The sequence below is a fragment of the Hirundo rustica genome, chromosome 12 (genome assembly GCF_015227805.2).
Source record: "Hirundo rustica isolate bHirRus1 chromosome 12, bHirRus1.pri.v3, whole genome shotgun sequence".
Lineage (NCBI taxonomy): Eukaryota > Metazoa > Chordata > Aves > Passeriformes > Hirundinidae > Hirundo > Hirundo rustica.
The window spans coordinates 13,672,048-13,691,353 of record NC_053461.1 but is presented as its reverse complement, the minus strand read 5'-3'; the positions used below and the strand labels follow the sequence as shown (position 1 = coordinate 13,691,353).

The 19,306-nt window shown below is 45.9% G+C and overlaps 1 protein-coding gene across 12 annotated transcripts in view; it reads left to right on the top strand.

Moving 5' to 3' along the window:
- Positions 1 to 19,306, top strand: part of CADPS (calcium dependent secretion activator) — a 207,938-nt gene that overhangs the window by 79,801 nt on the left and 108,831 nt on the right. For all 12 annotated transcript variants that reach the window (XM_040076170.2, XM_058422205.1, XM_040076175.2 and 9 more), the window contains exon 7: positions 15,326 to 15,437. In XM_040076170.2, the coding sequence (XP_039932104.1) occupies positions 15,326 to 15,437 (112 nt within the window). The remainder of the gene's footprint in view (positions 1 to 15,325; positions 15,438 to 19,306) is intronic.

Sequence of the window (19,306 nt, the reverse complement as noted above, 5' to 3'; positions counted from 1 at the left end):
TACCAGTAGTGATTAGCCTTTGTTATTTACAAGGAGAAAATGATGAATGACTTATTTCCTTTCCAATTTGTGGGATTAGTTAACTTGAAACCCTATGGATTTGAGGCAGTTTTTTCCTGGGTAATTGCAGAGATTTCACACTTAAATTAAATTCTCAGTGCGCTTCGTCACAGTGGAGAATTGCTAAGGTGGTATGATGCCTCCTCCAGGAGTAAGGAGCAGTGCTCATATCCCATTCCCAGTGGCCAGTCCTCAGAAGTGTTTTGCCAGGAGCTTCTCAAGCTCATGGAGGGAAATCCAGAACTACCTGGCTGCAGGACATGGGAGTGCACAAGCACTGCAGGCTGCTCAGGAGCGGTGGATGCAGGCAGGTCAGAGCAGAGGTGAGGATGGGCTGCCTTCCCTCTGTCACTGTCCTCTCACAGAGGCACAGAAATTGCCAGTGCCTCATGTCCTGCACTGCACCAGAGCAGCAGGAATCTGCAGCAGGCAGTTCAAAAACAATATTCCCAATCAGGGAAAGTGCTGCAGCCTGGCTGACTTTTCAAAATGCTTTGAAATCTGCTTTAGAGAAGGAAGGAAGAGAGCTGTGCTTAGAGCAGAATTTCCATGAGAACTTACAATTGTCACTATTTTAGGTATTCTTATCGCTTCAGTGGAGAAAGTCGGGCTCTATTTAGGGGAAAATGCTGGTATTCACACTGGAAAAGCACACTTCTGCTAGGTTACATGTACTTGTTTAGATTGGTCTGTTCATCCCACTTTTGCACACAGGGTCTTCCCTTCCATGCACAGGTCTTACTGCAAGATGTAGGACCATTTCTATGAGAATTGCTTTGAAAGTAAGACCTGCAGGAGTGAACTCTTTAATTGAGTGTCTTTTTATTGTAATTAAATGTACAGTGTCTGGGCATGAAGCCATCAGCCCTCAAGAAAATGCAGCCAACACTGAGTGCTGCGATGTGATAAAAGTTATGCAATTCCATCACACTCATCCTCTCTCTGCACTGGCTTCCTGTAGAGGTGTGAGCCAGGCTTAAATCTCCTGGATTGCTCCAGCACTTGGGTTAATACCTATGGAAATTGCTTAGGAGGGGAATAGGTTTGGCAGCTGTATTCCTCGAGGGTCCTACACCTGTTCATTCCAGAGCCAAAGACCAGCCAAGCCGAGGCTCCAGAATAACCTTCACAGAAACCAGAGGCCATCACAAAAAGCTTGTCCTTATTTCCTCTCTGCATTAGAGGTGTTTCTTTCGCCTTGCTTCCCCTCCAGGCTCAGCAGCAGAGATACAGGAAACCAAAGCTCTGTGAAAGCAATTCACTGTGCCTAAGTTCTCCTCTCGAGAAGGAAAGAGAGAATGAATCAGATGTGACATGTTTGTCATCTTGCTTAATACAAGACTTGAAGGCCCCCAGGTACTCTGGTGATATAAACAGCTCAGAGAGGGTTTTGGTGCATTTTTGAGCAGTGCTGCCTTAGAAACAAAGGATTTATGGCCAGGCAAAACAACATTCTGAGGTGTTAGTTTAAATGCCAACATCGGGCTCACTGAGGTAATTCATGCCATGTTTGCTTCTGTACTTTTTGTGTTAAGCAAACCACCCCTAAAGAGTGGAAGCAGCTCAGTGAAGGCATGAGGGACTGCTCAGTGCCCAGCATGCCAGGATTTGTGTGCTTTGGCAGGGAATGCTGCCTGGCCTGGGGGTGAGGAACACTTGGGGATTTTGGGCCTCAGCACTATGGAACTTAAACACCAAAGCAAGTTACCTCTGTACATCCCAGAAGTTTTATATCTCAGAGGCTCAAAAAACGGGGGGTTAAGCACCTGTGCTCAGAATGTGCAGTGAATACAGTTCTGGAAACAGGCAGCATTTTTAAACTGACAGCCTTGAAACTGTTTGAAATTCAGCTTTACCATTGTCTGAAGGCTCTACAGGCTACAAAAGGCTAAATTTCTCATAAGCATCCGGGCACAAAAATTACGTTTGAACACTAAGGTTCACTGGAAGACTTCACTTTTCTATGGCAGCCCTGTGTCCTGGGGTGGAGAGTGTTAGGGGCCACTCAACCTTGTAGGACATCTTTTCACCTAACTCTTGGATTTGTTCACTATATTCTCATGTGTCCTTGAGATGCCAGCCCTCAGCTAGAGCACCCGTGTCACAGCACACTGGTGATGGGGGCTGCTCTTCAGCTCAGTGTCATGCCAGGGCTTCCAGCCTAGCTTCCACATCCCTAATGGCAAAAGGCAGTTCACCAGCCGGGGAAGGATTTCCAAAAGCACTGGTCAAGATCTGTGCGAGATTCTTCTTTCATCTTTCTGGTGCAAAACCAGCAGATTTAGGATGACTTTGAGTCACTACTACTAGTCCTGTTTGCACATCTTGAGAGAGTCAGGGCAGCAGCAGGGTTAGCAGCCACACATACCCAGCAATCAGATGAGTTGTGTGCAAGGAGTGTGGGTTTTGAGACCACAGTAAATACTGGCCTTCTATTTCTTCTCAGGTTTTGTGTTGGATTCCTAATATTTTAAGCCCAATCCCTTCATGTGAGGATTATCAGCCTCAGCGCAGATGCAGGGGATGGCACAGTTCTAGAGAAAGCCAGAACTGAAATAGCAAGGTTCATTTCAGATCAAGCTTGCAGTGCTTTATTAGTAGTGCTTTTAATAAGTTGTGTAAGAAAAAGCTTTTGTGTATTATGCCCTAACACGCAGATGCCTCTAAAAGATATCTCAAATCCCAGTGTGAGAAGGATTTTACTGCTTTTTGTGCTGGAACTGTATTCTTGCAGATGGTTGTGGGATTTATACCTCTCCCCCCTCTTCCCTGCATACTGGCCTGTGGTCTGTCCTCTGCATGTCTCCAGAATGCCCTTCCAGGAGCAGTGTTAGTAGTGCTGCTGTTTGTGCAGCCTGGGAACAGGGTTGTCAAGGAGTTTGGGAATAGCACAAAAGATCCAGCCACAACCCCTCAGTCCTAAAGTCTCTTGAGAAGCTGCTGGATATATTTAAGCAGTGACCTGTGCTTGTGGCAGTGCTCACGGTCAGCATCTTACATCACCTTTCTCTGATGTGAGCAGAACAAAAGAGAAGAGACCCAAACGACAGCAAGGACCTATGTGCCTTGTGAATAATGCTATAGATTCTGGATTTATTCCAGATAAGTCTCATTCTCCCTTCTGTCACAGTAGTGAAAATTGTGTGACCCTGCATTGAACTGAGCTGAACCACTTGGGGTAAAAGCAGTAAATACTGGTAGGGGAAGAATCTGGCCAGGCTGTCTGTTCGTTTGACATGCCAGGAAGGGACAGGGGTGTGTACTGCTCCTCTGGAAGTGTTTTCATTTTCAGGTTATATATCCCCCTTGCAGAGCAGTCTCTTCAGTCATAGTGCAAGGGTTGTGCAGTAGCTCAGAGAATGCGAGGTGAGGATGGAGCTTTTTGTTTTCTGAAGGAGGAAAGATTATTCTTCATTGCTTGGGATTTTTTTCCGTGCAGTTTTCTTCAGCATGTAGGGCAGTGCTGGAGAAAGGGCACTCAGTGGCTCTCGTCTGACTCCATGCCATGTCTTACATTAGTCATGAGCAAGGGCTTGAGCTTTGTGCCCTTTCCAGAAATTTACTCTTGATAAAGTAATGTCTTTGGTAAACTTCTTAACCTCTCCCATCTCCTTTCCCTTAGCCACCTCCCTAGGAGGTGGGGCTGTCTGGTTTTATCTTTGTGCTTGCTCTGATGCTGCTCCCTGATTTGTTTCAAGGTGTTCTGACAGCTCTGCTGCTTATCTCTGCTGTGACAGGCTGCCCTTGTTCAGATCCCTGCACCAAACCTCCAAGCTTATCACTCAGCCAGGGTTTTTGTTTCAAATTGCTGTGCCACATCCATCAGAGCCCTCTGCCTGACCGTGAAGAGGGACAGGACCTGCGCAGCATCCTTCCTCTGTGCTGTTCACTCACCTTCTCCTTCTGGGAGATGGGCACTGAGCAGCAAAGGGAGAAGCCCTGCAGGAAGGGAGACCGGCAAGCAGGGATGCTTTCTCTGTCTGCAGAAGGGGAAGATCTGGTCTTTTCATTCAGGAATCCCCTGCCTCAGGCCTGGAGTTTTGAAGTGATACCTGGTGGCTTTGCACAGAGAGGGCTGTGATAGGAGTGTTCTGTTGCAGTCAGTGTTTTGCTGCCACAGTTTGTTGGGAGATGCCGTGAACACTTCCCCGTGGTAAAATGATAAAAGTCCTTCAAAGATGCATAAATTCCAAATTAATATTCCATATTCCATATAACTAATTTGACTCTGCTAAACTAAAGGGTTTTATGTTGATGTGAGTGAGAGTGGGGTTTAATTCTTGATGTGCATCCCTCAGTACCGCTGTTGTTGCCAGGCCTGGTAGGTCTCTTCCAGACATGGCAAAGCTCAGGCACAGGTCCTGTGTGGCTACACAGTTTTAAGTAAATATTCATACTTAGGTCTGCATGCTTAGCTAAGCCCTCTGTAAGCAGAATTCATGATGCTTGGTAAAAAACAAAGCAAAAGGAAATTTTAGGAAATAGCTGCATTTTCTTGCTTTTTTTTTTTCTCCTCCTCACTCTTCTAATTGGCTTCGGCATTAAATATAAGCTGTCTTAATTACCCACACTGATTGGATTGCTTTTGCAGTCGCATGACTTCATTTCACAGCTGTGCAGATGTTTGCAGCTCCTTCTCCTTAGAAAACCTCTGAGAGCCTTAGGCATGTGTTAAAGCAGGTGACTGGGTACAGCAAACATCAGACATCATTGTTTGGGAGGTACAGTCCTTGTTCCTGGGGTGAGGCTCTGAGCAGAGGGTAGGTCTGCCCCAAGGCATCTGCTGGGGAAATGTCTTCCAGGAAAGGTCTTCAGTTTTGTTCTCTGTGAGCATGGTGCAGATGCCATGAGCCCGTGAGGCTGCTGGGCTAAGAGATGAAAATGACAGGGACAGGAACTTCAGGGCAGGTACTTGTAGCCCCTGTGTCTAAGGCTGAAGGGTACAAAGTGGTGTCCAAATCCCTGACACAAGTTTTTTTCACTTACAGCTGTTTAGCATGCCTAGGAGACAGTTTTCTGATGTAACTGTGCATGACTTTGCACCTGAAGGAGTCTGCTGTTTGCTTGGTTTCACCTGCTCTTCAAGTCTCCTTCTGTGTGACAGTATTTCCATAATGCTCCTGAGATTTATGCTGTGATGTTCCCACTTCTGAAAGTGGAGGCTGTGGACAAGTCATTAAGCACAGCAAAAACTGCACTAAAAAGTTATTACCCGAGTGCAAGTATGTGATCTATTACGGGAGATCTTTGTGCAAGTGATTTACTGCCCCTTTAATTAAGAATTCAGAACCTTTTCTGATGCTCCCTCATAGCTGTTCTGCGGGATTGGTTCTTACCCAGCTCAGCCACTGTGGGACAAAAATTCTGCTTTAGATTAAGCAGCTGACTTTTTCTGCTGAATGAAGGCAAGATCCTGTAGGGATTCCCTTACCCAGAGTGTCACCTAGACAGCCACACTGCTGCAGAGGAGCCTCCTGGACAGCTGTGGAATACTCTGCTGGTGATCCCTGTTCCCAAAGGTCTCAGGTTCAGTCCCTGCTCTCCTGTACCACACTAGAAGCTGTGTTGAAGAATAATGAAGGCTTCTTTACACTTACCCCTTGTGCTTGGTTTCTTCCAGTATCAAGTAAGTGCAAGCTCTGACCGTGTTTTCCCTGACTTTTGGAGCACACATAGCATTGCTTTCACATGGATTCTCTGGTGTCTAGTAAGGGTTGAGCGCATGCACCTTCTCTTTCGCAGATGAATATCTTGCTTTTCTCGCCAGCTGTCTAATTTCTTGAGTGCTCCTATGCACTTGGGAATTATGTATTCCTGTGATAGCACATACATTCAAATTTAAGTATTCCAGAAGGTGTGATGATGCCCAAGGCGATTTTCATCGACACCCGTCTGCTTCATCACTCCTATGCTTGCAGCCTTAAGATGGGGATAGGAAAAACCAAAAGGACACTGAAATGAGACTGAGACTCGGTGATCTGAAATAGTGCTTGATTCAGAAGAGGACTGCAAGATGCAAGTTCTGGGATACATTCAGTCATGATGTTTATTGCTCGTAGTTGGTGTTCTAAAAAAAAAAAATTAAGCCATGCCTTAGTGTAAGTTCAGCACATTATTTGCCAAGGGAAAGGCGGGGATGAGACATGTGAAAGGGCCCAGTTGTTGGTTTATTTATTAAGTGCTGTGTGCAAGTAGTGCACATTATTATTTGATGAGGGGTGCTGCTATTGCTACAAAGCAGTTTAGAGAGATAGAGGACACACTTTAAAGAATTGGTACTGTGCTGCTCCTGTCTGGCTTGGTGAAATGAGAAGACCAGCCTTGGCAGTGATTTTCCAACATTTTAGGTGTCTTTTCTGTGAAGTGAAGGTAGAGTGTACTGGCTTTGCGAATGTGCTGCACCTCCCAACAAAGCACAGAATTAAGTGTTAAAAAAAGCATTTAAAGGGAGCAACATAGTGTTATCACTACATGGACATGGCATGCTCATGGAGAGAGGAGCTTGCAGATGGCTGGGTGGGCATCACCTGCTGGAATTGTCCACTCATCCCCCGTGACCCAGGGGATGCTAGTGTGAACTTTCTTTCTAGTGGTCAGAAGTTGGGCAAGGCAAACCCAGGTTTGAATTTGAGCTTCCTGTCCTGGATCCTGGCTTAGAAAAATACAGGACAGCAAAAATGTGAGTGGTGGCACAACAAGAGATGGTCTCACACTTCTTGTTCCTCCTTTTAGCTGATTTTGGAAGGGTGTCTGTCCTGTTCCACTGTAAAAGGGGAGTCAGGAAGCCCTAATAAGAAGATAACATATGTTGAGGCATAAATAAAAATCAGATTGGCCCCTCTCAGTACACTGTGTTGCTTTCTGCTGTTTGCATTTAGAAAATATTTCCCTGCTCTCTACTAAGTTTTATAAAGGGGGGTCTAGACTATGTTGGCACAAACCAGTAACCTGTATTTTCAGGCAGAGGATTTCTGTCGCCTTTTCCATGGTCTGTGTTTGTGAGATACTAAGTTTATATAAATCTGGCAGAGTATGGCCTTATTAAGTCCAAAATCATGACCGGGCCTTAACCAATGGCAGTCCTCTGCAGCTGTATTTTCTTCCAGGGTGACAAGATCTGATAGAAGTGATTAATTGTATTTGGTCATTCTGTGAAGTGAGCAGCTCTGTGGCTGGTTCAGTGGAGCATCTTTGGTCAGAGGAAACTTTGATTAGCATGTGTGTGGCATCGGAGTCACCCTATTCACCCTATTCAAGAAGTGGTCACAGCCACAGACAGTAAATGCACACAGGCATTTAATGTATAAAGCTGTAAACTCATGCTGTATCCAAAGCAGACACACTGGTGGACCACATACAGTAGGCAGCCCTTGTAAAAACAGTTTTTTTTAGAGTTTAGACCTCTCAGTAAAACGGTGCTGGGCTTTCACTTCCATTTCCCCCTGCTGCGTTTTTCTCCTCTAATTGTGATAGTATTAAACAAGAGCACAGGACATTTGAAAAGCAGTCATCATTTAAATCATGAAAAGTAATCATGCAACTTTTTTGTTAATACCCAAAAGATCGTAGTGAGTAGCACTGCCACAATTCCGCATCCAGTCCAGCTGAGGGGTTTCTGCAGAGTCCAGCCTGGGGTGCAGCAGTCTGGGAGGGGTTGTGGTCCTGGGCTGGGTGCAGGCACGGCAGAGGGACATCTCTGTGGCAGGAATGCCATCTCGTGGCCATAAACAGCTATTATGTGATTTTAAATCCGCCTCCCGTCCCTTCTTCCTTCCTCATGACACTTCCCCAGTGCATCAGTCACTCTCAGGAAACACAAATCAAGCTGTATTTTCTGCATAGCAAAGATCATCCCTTTTTGGGTTCCTAAAGCTGTGCTGTCGGCCTCAGCAGCTCCTCTTGGCTGCGGTGCCCTGTGCTGGCACTGGAACAGGATCCGTGAGGATTGTGTGTGAGCCACGAGCAGATCAAGAGCAGACCTTTGCAGGCTTTGCTTTGCTGCAGTCTCTGTCAGCTTTACCCTATCCCTTCTGTGCCTTGCACACTCAGGCACAGATGTGATGCTCTCCAAGACATATTTCTCTCTCAGCCAGCAGCACAGTGCTGCCGTAGCCAGTTTGAGATGTGGGAGTTGCAGCTCCTGGAGGGAGACATGGTCTGGTACTGCTGTCTGCATGATGTTAAGCAAGATGGTGCCTGTGTGTGTGACACATACATTGTGTCTCAGAGCTGTGGAAACAGAAAAAGGACAGACCATGAAATGCTGGAGGTTGGAACTCCTCCTTAGCCGCTGTAGAAGGAGCACAATCCTTAGCGACGCACTGTCTCTGCTCACCTTTTGAATAACACCGTAGTGCTTTTGGCAGTGCTGTTTTTCGGAAAACAAACACCCTTTTTGTAAGTAAAATATTTACCAGTGGTGTTCTGTTTAGCAGAGGGAGTGTTATATGCTCGGCAGGTTTTAGGGTGCCGTGGGAAGTGATGGATTCACTCAGAACATCCTTGGGTTATCCCATCAGAGCAGACATCAGTGCTCCATGTAGAGACGTGGCCTTGCTCGGTGTTCTGTGGCTCCAGGGAAGGCAGGTACAGCCACCTCTGCTGGCCAGTGCCTGCAGAAATGCTGATTTGTCAGCACCTGCACGGGAGCTGCATCAGTGAAACTGTGTTTTAAATCACTGCAAAGGCTGTGCAGGAAAGTCTAGGAGGAATCAAATCTGTTTGTGCTGTCACTCCCACTTCAGCTCAGCTTGTTCCGAGGGGATGGGACTGAAAGGCTGTTCTGGCAGCTGAAAGGGAGGGGAGGAAACAAATGTAAGCAGAAATAGGCTGTGTTGTCAATCTGTGTCTGATGTCTTTGGTTATCCTCTTATGAAGGTGAGTAAACACCTCAGAGTTTTACCGTGGGAGGAATCCCAGAGGAGGCTCAGCAGCCCTTGAGTATCGAGATGTATTATGGGTGCAAACCACTCTCAGTGCATTTCTACAGGCAGAATGGAAAGGTGCCTTTTTTAGCACCTGAGTGGCATTTCCTAGCACAGGATGTTTTTGTATAAACAATGCATATGCATCTGTATGTGTTCTTTGAGATTTAAATTTCAAAACTTTTTTGTGAATCTGCAGCAGTCAGCTCCAGCACACCTTTCTAGCAGTGCAAAGACAGGAGCCCTTTATGTCAGGCATCATTTCATCTGCTTGCTTCCTGTAAATGGGGATGAGGCAGATTAAGGCCTAACTGCTGATTTAATTGGATCTCTCCTTGTTGAAACAGCAGGAGCCCAAAGCAGGTGACTGAGGCACATATACATGGTAGTACAGTCCCCTAAATTTGTGGGTTTTCAACTGAGGTTTGTAGTCCCACTGCAGGAAATCACAAACTAGTTTGTAGCTGTCCCCAACACAGCATCCCCAGAGTGGCAGTTCTTTATGGCATTCTCCTGCTGAGACAGAGTTGTGTGTATGCAGCCCACAGGACCCCAGGTGTGTGACCCAGCCTGTGGGTTTTCTTGGAGTGCTTAAAAAAAGCCGGAATTTTTCTGTGCCTTTGGGTTTTTCCAAATCCCAAAGACACGAATGAAAAACCTATCCATTGCCATTACCCACAAGAGCTGCAAAGAATGCATATTTTCTCAAAGGCTTTGGGCTGCCCTGCTTCTATTTATTACAGCTTTGTGACCCAGCTGGTGCAGGGGTGAGCTCCTGCCTCTGCCATGTGTCGTGGACACGTCTGTTGTGCCCCATCCCTGCCAGTGCAGTGCCTCACCTGAACTGCTCCCTACAAGGAGCCGTCAGCTCTTCCAGCCTCTGCTTGTGAAGGGCTCACCATTGTCTAGCTTATGGTGCTCCTAAAAGTTCCAAAGCACTCTTTTCTTTTTAAAAAGTGGGTATTTTCATCCCAGTGGGATTAATGCCATCCCTGCATGAGGTTTTGCTGTTGACCTGAGTAAGTCTCTGTGTGTGCTCGGTTATAATGAACTATCACCTCCGTGTATGGGCAAGGGAAGTTCAGATAGATCACTGATAATTGTGGTCATCAACTTCTAATTCATGTTTTTGCATGGCTAGTATAGCTAAAGCATTAGAGAATATAGTAAAAAGCTATCCTATGTGCTTCTTCATATATAGTTAACTGTTAAAGATACTTTAAACCTGTTTATCTTCCTCCTCGCTTGTGTCTCTAGGAATATGTAGAAAAGAAACACAGCTTAGCATTACGTTAGAGGAAAAGGTGTACTACTCCATCAGCTGCATGAAGGTGGGTTAGCTCAGTGCCTGGTGTGCTTCTGCTCTAACTCTGTTTTTCCCAGTGCTCAAGCATGGGCATACATGATTTATGGCCCAAGATTTAAAGGTCTCTTCTGTGAGGGGATGAGTGTGCTAAAGTAATAAAACCATCATTTGTTAGACAGGATTTCTGGGAGAGCTAAGTTGAGACTGTAAGTAACATTTTGGTCTCCAGCAATGAATTGGGATCTGAGCTCTCCGGCCTCAGAGCAGGATCCAGATCCAGCAGGGGCCATGGCTGGGCACCACAGTAAGCTGAGAAACCAAGGCTGGATTAAAAGCATCGCACCACACAAGGTGAAGCAATCACCAAGCCCAGGCGGTGTCTGTCAGGCTGCTGCCTGTGCTACCCTCTTGATGAACTTCCCTTACAGAAGCCAGCTCACTTTGGAGACCCAGCTGCAAGTACGACAGGAGGGGCACAGACATGCCAGAAGAGAAAAGATGAGGGTTGTAAATGAAGAGAAGTGCATGAAGCACAACCCTCTCCACCAGCACTGCACAAGGAAGGGAGGCAGGCAGACTGGCCAGTCATTGCATCCTCACCAGATCCCACTGTGACAGTAGAGGACAGCAAGGGAGGCTAAGCTGCCCTTGCAACTGTTATCTCAAACATGGTCACGTATATTACACACCTTTCAGCTGGACCTCCGTGCCCTTGGACACAGCCAGCTGGCTGTGCAGGAGGTTAGGTGATGCTGCTGCTGGTTCTGGTGACCCTGCAGGGATAGAAGCACCTGTCTGCCATGTCCTACCTTCCCAAGGACATGTTCCTGTCTTGGGAGGCACTGCTGCTGAGTTGGTTAATTTGGGAAAACTATACCAAGCAGGTAGCTCAATAAACTCCTGCAAATCTAGCCAACATGTAGGAATATTATTCTGCAAGACTTTTTTACTTAAGTAGTCCTACAAGGCAGAAGGGCAGCATCTCTGGCAGAGAAGATCTATCCCAGGAAACTGCCATGTCCATTGAGTGTCGTGAACACCTGGAGTGAGCCCACTGAGGGCACAGCACAGTTCTCCTTTAGTACACATTTTTACTTTCATTTTCTGATTTTTTTTATGTTTATTCCTTACAAGCTGGAGAGGGATAAAAGATATCCTCTGATAATTTTGAAGCCTGTGAGAAGTGGTCATAGATGATGTTTCATTGTCCCCCCCATGGAAAGCACATGGCTCTGCAGCTGCTCCCCTGTTAGCCTGGTTAGCAGGGCTGATTCATGGCCCAGCAATGGCCAAAACAACCCACTTGCACTTGTTCATTATTTATATAAATCACAGGCACCAGTTTTCTGGCTACATCAAGTTACAAGAGCATTGATGGAAGAAGGGTGACTGTTTTGGTGCAGCGGGGGCTGAGCAGACTTGCTGGAGAGCATAGTATATGAATGAAAGAATTTAATGAATTTTCCTGGGTATTAAATGTGTATGTTCGCTATTAGTAAGGTCGTGGGTGCTAAAATTTCCTTTAGAGGAACTTACATACTAGAGTTGAACAGAGATTACTAAATCAGTGTCTCTCAAGGACAGCTGAGAAAATTGTAGGTCATGTAAGTGAAGAAAAGCAGCTGAAGTCAGAGACTCTCCTGCCTGGTTTCATTGATACATGAGTGCAGTCAGGACAGGGATCTTTACAGGATTTTGTTCAAGCCTTATTCATATCCCAAACAGTATTTCAATGATGAATTTTAACATTGCAGTGCCACGGTGTTTTAACGCTTCTGTCTTTTTAGCTATATGGCAATTAATTGTTTAATTAATTGCTGTATCTGCATTTTAGAAGCCCTCAGCCCTACAGCCAAAGATCAGTAAAGCACTGCACTTCCATAGGATGAAGACAGTTGTTTCTGCAGTGACCTTATGGTAGAAAAGGGTAAGAGCTTGATACAGCATCGGCAGGAGGAGAGTGGTTTTACAGATGTTGGCTATAAATTGGGAAGGGCTGAGTAGCATCAGCTTGAAGGCTTTTCAGATCAGCAGTGCAAGGCAGCTGAGAGCAGCTGGGTCAGAACAGCCTGGCACCTGCGTTGGTAATGGCATCACTGCTCCTCATGTGTGAGTAAGGGCAGTGTGTGACAGCTCCCAAATGCTGCTGAAATCACACAGGTGAGCCCATCCTTCAAGTGCTCCATGAGGCTGTGGAAGTGATGGAAGACAAGAGCTGGCCTTTGTTACTTGTTGGCCACTCACACTCTTTGGATATGTGTCATTTTATGTTTCATTCAGGATAAAATCCTAGCACTTTAGGCTGTTTGGTCAATAACTGTGATGGCACATCTAGGTGAATCTGTAGACACAAGGTCTACAGTGATAGTCTCCTTATTATGCTTGTAAAAGGTAAAACAAGGGCCAGCATCTGTCAAGTTAGCACCTGGGCCATATCTCAACCTCTGGCACTTCGCAACCAGAAAAGTTCAGCTGCTTACCCTAAGTTTGATGCCTAAATAGTAACCCTGGAGACAAAAGTAGATTCTGTTAATAGCACTGGAACAGCCCAGTTGCCATAAATAGGGTGATGATTCTAGTAAATCCTCTATGCACAGCAGCATTTCTTTATCAGTTCCAGACCTTGGGATGCACTGGCCAAGAAGAAATGCTGAGCTGAGGGATTCAGGCAGGATTCAGGTAGTTAATATGGTTCTGATTGAGGAAGTACTGTCAGGATTGTTCTGCTTGTGCACCTTTTTGTGGTGTTTGTACATTCCTGTGTATCCATTTGCATGCGCGTATCCCTTTGGCCAGAATGACATTTGTTTGTCTGCATTTGCAGACGCTTTATTGCTTTGAAGTGTCAGCATGAGTTCTGTAACGGGGGACAAAATAACATGGCTACTTCATGGTGTTTGTCCACAATGGGTGCACCAAATGCACCCAGTGCACAACTGAACTCCTGCAGTGATACCTGCTTAATGATTAACTATGGAAATGAAACCATGATGCTGTAAGTCCCTCAGAAGATCCTAATACCTAGCTACTGTCCAGAGCTAATTTTCTGAACAATAATTTAATACATAGCCCAGATAAACTGGGTACTGAGGTTGAATATAAATGAAATTTCAGTGGTGTGAATTGTGGCCTTATGCTGAGCATCACTATGGCAACTAATGACATCACCACAGGCTCCAACCAGCACAAAACTCAACTTTTGATGGTCTCCATTTGTTGGCACAGATCTTTTCAGGGCTTTTGGGGGTATGAATATGTAAGCACCAGTGTTGTCAAGGGTTTGCTATGTATGTTTGCTGTCATTTGAAACATTTATTCTCTTTGTGGGTAATGTTGTTCCCATGAAGGAAACCTAATGAAAATTACTGTTTGTATTTGGTTAGTAACATTTGTTGATAACATATGGTCTGGGAATGCTTCAGCAAATAAGAGCTTTTTAATAGTAAACAGAGATACGAGTTCTATAAAGCAGATGCTGTCAAAATACACAGTGTAAGGTTGGATATTTTCTTACTTTTGCCTCTTACCCAAAACAAGATAATTTTCCTACTTTCCCTCCTGGTGACAGTGCAGTTTTTTGAGATAAAACATAACCTGTGACCTGAAACTGTGATTAGAAAATTAAGTTGTTTCTTGCTTCTTACCCTTAAAGCATTTATTAGGTAGCTGATGGCTCACACGTGAAAAAGATATAATATGATAAAGGACCTGACTAGACCTATAGTGCTGTAGATAATTTAAGCCGAAGTTCTGCTCTCTGGCTCTGGTGGCAGTTTGATGCATCATCTTAAAAAACAAAACGTTAAATAGTGACACCAGGCGAGGAAGCTTCAGAACAAAGCTGGTGAAGTACCCAAGTTTGTTAATCAGCTCTGTGCTGAACACGCTCATCTACTGAGCTCAGTTGGACAATATTTGCTCAGTGGGGAGCAAAGCAAAAACCCATGCTCCTAGAGCACAAGGAGAAGTGAATTATTTTTACTGATAATTTTCCAAATGTTAAGCCTGCTGCTTGGTGGTCGTCTTTGAGGAGCACCTAGTCACTGGACCATGTCTTCTTGAGCCTTTTCAAGGAAACTGCCTTTTTTCAGCAGAGCATCTAGTGTGAGGGCAGCCTAAAGTGAGAAAGCGTCATTAACAGAGTGAGGGTGAATAGAATGGTTAGTGAGTTATGGCATAATCTCTCATCTGACTTGCAGCATTCTGGGTTGCAGTGTGTTCCACCACATCACTCTGAAGAGTTGTTCATGGCACACTCTTGGCAGGGTCCCACATGGAATGAGTGCATGTTTTCTGTGCATTTGGGCAACTTGTGATTGCAGAACTTGTAGATGGTCTCTAGAGACACACAGGTCTAGAGGCTGTGCATAATTGAGCCTCCATAGCACTCCTTTCCAGGCCAAGGAAAGACTCACAGAATACAAATAGTAGACAGTGGATCGTGGTGTAGTTGCAGAGGTGGTGTCTTCCTGGCTGCTGCAGTCCCACCCACAAGGAGCTGGTGTCCTGCTCTCAAGTCCCAGCAAACTAGGATTACTCCAGACATAATGGCTTGAACTTCAACTTGGGTTGGGCTGAGACTTGGAAAGCAATCCAGGTTAAGCTGCAGTTTCTTCAGAAAAGGCAAACCTCGCTCTCAGCCTGGAAAGTAGAGGTTAATTAGCCAAGAGAGGAGCACAGGCATGAGTGATTACAGATATCCTGGGTGCAGATGTCTTCGACCCTCTACTTCTCTTGTGACTACACAGGCTGGCACAGCAGGAGACATTGTTCTTTCTAAGTAAGAAAATTCTCTTGAACTTGTTTTCATGCTGCTCCCAGATTCTCTTCTTTTTTCCCCCCAAGGACCATCATGGGTTTTCCAAACATCTGTCCCACATTTCTCAATGAAGGTAATTAATGCCCTTGTCATTCTCACAACCCAACCACTTTGGCTTGTGTCAGGCACATTTTGGGTTAACTATTTCATGCCTGAGCAGTGCTGCTGCTGACCTGCCAGCTGAGCTGAACACCCCTCTTGTCCTTCTTTTCACAGCTGGGGCACCCAGGGAGACTTCACGACAACCCATGCGCTTCCTGCAGTGAAGGTGAAGCTGTTCACGGAGAGCACAGGAGTGCTGGCTCTGGAGGACAAAGAACTTGGGAGGGTAAGGAGATTTTGAGTTTAATAATGTTTCCTTCTGGCCCTGCTTTTCTAGAGAAATCTCTCCTGTACAGAAATATCTTGGGAGCACAACGTGCTCTGCTTTTTTGCCAAGCTTCAGGAGGGGGAAAGAAAGCGAGCTCTGCACTGCTGGAAAGAAGTGCATCTCGCATGCTGTCTTTGTTGTGAGTTTTTAATGGCAGCATTTCAGCTGGCTGTGCCTGCTCTGAGCACAGGCAGAGGATCTTGTGTGTGATATTGGCAGTCCGGAAAGCCTTAAAAGTTGCTTGCGGAAATGGACATTCCTGGAGGCAGAAAAGGGGATTATGCTGAAGCAAAAAGAGGGGATTTACGTTTGGCAAGGGACTGTTAAGTTTCTCTCATATCTGCTGAGCAGCCAGTGCATGGTTTCAGCTTCTGAAAACACTGACTGCAGTAGTCCCTGCAAAAGGCTTGGAGCCCTGGCTTCCCTGGGGATGGATGGTGGCTGACCTGGTGGCTTCAGTGGGGCTGGACTAGGGAGTGAACCATGAGGGTTCATTGCTCCCATCAATGGTGTTAATAGCAAAGAGCTCAGATTCCCAGGGTATTGACCACAGAGTAAATCTTCCCACCCCATCTCTGCCCCTCGCCTGTGGTCCCTAAACCAGTGCCCTGGCACTGGTGGTCCTTGATCACAGCGGCCCACAGCTCCAGAATATCTGTGGATGGCACTTTCCTATGGCTTTGGGAAACTTCACTTGTCTCCACGGATTTTGTGGAGCTGTTTAATTTGTGTTGGCCCCAGGCAGAAGTGGCAGCAAACTCCATGCCATGCTTTCCTCGGCTTCTCAGGCTGAGATCGGTATGATGATGACTCCATAAAAATCAGTTTGGGGTAAGAGGACTTTGCACATCCTGTCATGGCTCAGCATGACCCAAGGGATCTCCAGGGGCAGCCTGGGCTCTGCCCAGCCCTGCAGCACTCCTTGCTCCCCATCCTGTCTGTATGGCTATGCCTAAGAAATCCATGGTCAGGAAAGCCACTGATCCAGTTGCAAGACCAATAATAGTATTTCCGGTTATGGACTAGCCTGTTGGGATGTTTCTTGCTAACTCCATGGCTGTTTGTGCCTTGACAAGGAAGGGTCTGTGTCCATTCAACGTTTTTCCTAATTAACTTATTTTTGTGTAAATCCTGTTTATAAAAGTGCCAAACATTCTTCCAGGTCCTAGTGAGCTGTTGATTTAAATTTATAGCTTTATGGTAGAGAATGCTGCATGCAATTTTGTATCATGTAATTCATGTTCATTTTAATTATTCGTGTTTTCATGTCCATGAAGCATCCTTTGTTCTTGCACTTGAGAGAGAGAAAAGCAAAGCTACCCCTTCTTTTCTCCTTTCAGTCTTCTCTTCAAAGAGAGTCACAGCCCCTTCAGACTTTCCTCATCCACACCTTGATCCTTCCTTTCTCTCTGTCCGCTTCTTATGACAAAAAGGATGACCCCTCTAGGCTGCAGTACTACAGCTGAAGACTTACAATTGTTTTGCTGCACAGCATCATAATATTTTCGGGATTATTTTCAAAACCTCCTACTTCAAACAGCCTGGCACCCTGCCTTTATCCGCTGTGGCATGCTGAGCAGAGCTTTTCACCCAGCCGGCCGTGCTGCCATTCAGGGATTTTCCCCTGAGTGGTTACACTCAGTGCAGCCCCTCTTGCTTTGTAAGCCTTGTTTCCACTGGCAGCCAAGAGCAGTGCTGACTTTGCTGGTCTTGGGAAGCAATTAGCTGTGCATGTTGTTCTGAGAAAGATGTCAGCACCCAAAGCAACCCCTCTTGCCCTGGAAGGCTGATGAGCCAGCCTTACCAATGTGCTTTAATTCCCAGTCCAGCAGGAAACCATCCCTCAGCCCTGAGTTTCTGCGGGCTGAAGGACACAGGCCAGCAGTGGCAAGTGTGGGGAGCTGGCAGTGATTCCCCCTGGCCCGTGGCCACCAGTGCTTTCAGTCGGCCAAACTTCAAAGGGGTGCTCAGTGTGCCCGGAGCGGCCGAAAGATGACGCGTGTCTGCTCAGGCTGCGTCAAGATTTCTTCTTTAAAGTAATAATGAAACCGGGAGTGTGTTAAGCCCCTGGTTTAGCTGTTGGAGTGGGCAGGAACCTGCCTGCATGGAGAGAGGAGGAAAGCAGGTTTTATACACAAAACACCCCTGCTCAGCCGCCCTTTGAGCAGCGGCTTTGTGCTCTGCCAGGCGGGTACAAAGCCCACTTTCTATTGCCACTGTTAAGTTGGCAACCGGCCGCCACTCCTCAGCTCGCCACTTTTATCCAAGGGAGAACTGGAAAATGCTCCCAAGCCCTACTCTGCTATTCGGGCAGCTGAAGGCATGGGAATACATCCTGACCCTATTGAAGCCAATGGCAGGGCTCCCATGGATTTCAGCCATGCCAATACTTCATCTACTGAGGGCAAGGAGGGGAAGAGCTGTGAATTGCAACAGCACTGAGAAAAGTTTGTGTCTTTTGTTGAAAGAAGAGTTAGAAATCAAAGTCGAGAGCATCCCAAACACACTGAGTGTCTGCTGCCTCGCTAAGAGATGCAGCTTAGCGCAGGTGGATGTTTTGCCTGACCTGCCTGCCACTGGGGTTCCTTGGATGCTGCTCAGAGCTTGGGTCCATCGTGCTTCTAACACTCCTGTCTTATGTGCAGAACTCATTTCTCATCTTCAGGATTTGCTTAAATATGTTTTCTTCCAAGAGTGATGTAGTACAGACTGGTGTTGCTCAGTTATCTCTGTGACTAATAACAGCTTCAGATATCTGACAGAGCAATTCAATAAAAGAAGTGATAAATAACGTTAATGGATAAGGGTAAAGTTGAGAATCTACTGATGTTTACCTCAGGCTTTAGAAGAGGCAATAAAATACGTTTTAGAGTAATTCATCAGAGGGTAATAGCATCAATGATATTTTGATTGAAAACAGCCCTAGATTGTTGACTCAGCAGCCAAGTTGAAGAGCAGAGGAATACAAGATCATAGTCTGGGCTGGAGTTTGGCAGGAGCATGGACTAGGCATGAGCAAGAAATGAGTGATGGCAGCACATCAGTTATTGAGAGTGAATGCTGCCATTTGTAAGAATTGTGAAACAATTTGCTTGCATAAAGGTTAATGGATTTAAAGAAGATTCACCTCACTACAGCACAGTGGAAACTTGAATGAATTTGTACCAGGAAAAGTCAGCTCTGAGAGTGAAAGCATCAGGAGGGGAACAGGTGTAGGAGGAATGGGGTCAGGCCACCTCAGAGGAAACATACGGAAATACCAGGAGAAGACGGTGTGTGTGGTGTAGTCCTAGGGGAATACTCTATATCTTCTTATTCTGCAGGGAGCTGCTCTGTTTTGTGGTGGTAATGGATGAGTGGGGACAGCACAGCAGTGATCAGGAGAGACTATTCACCTCTTGGAGCTTTCATTTTCTTTGAGCCAAGTGCTTGCATTGGTGCTCATCTGCAGTCATTGGTGTTGCATGGATGTGCTCCAGCTGGAGACCCTCCCAGCATTTCCTGCTGCTTGAAATGGAAGCAGAGTCCTGCAGCCACCATGGCATGACATGGGATGCAGGTTTCAGATTTTATCTGCTGTCATAGCTCAGTCAGAGGTACCATCCTGAAATTATAGGAACTGATCACACAGTTCTGCCTGCACAGCTCCCTGAGCTGATTGAGGACCCAAAGAATATATGATCTAATCTCAAAATAATAAGCTGTACTTTAGGAAAAGCAATGAAAAGCCATCCTCATTGATGTGAGTAGACATATCCAGACTGATTTCTAGGACAAAACTAGGTCATCTGATGTATTTCTGTTCCACTCCATTTTGTGAATATATT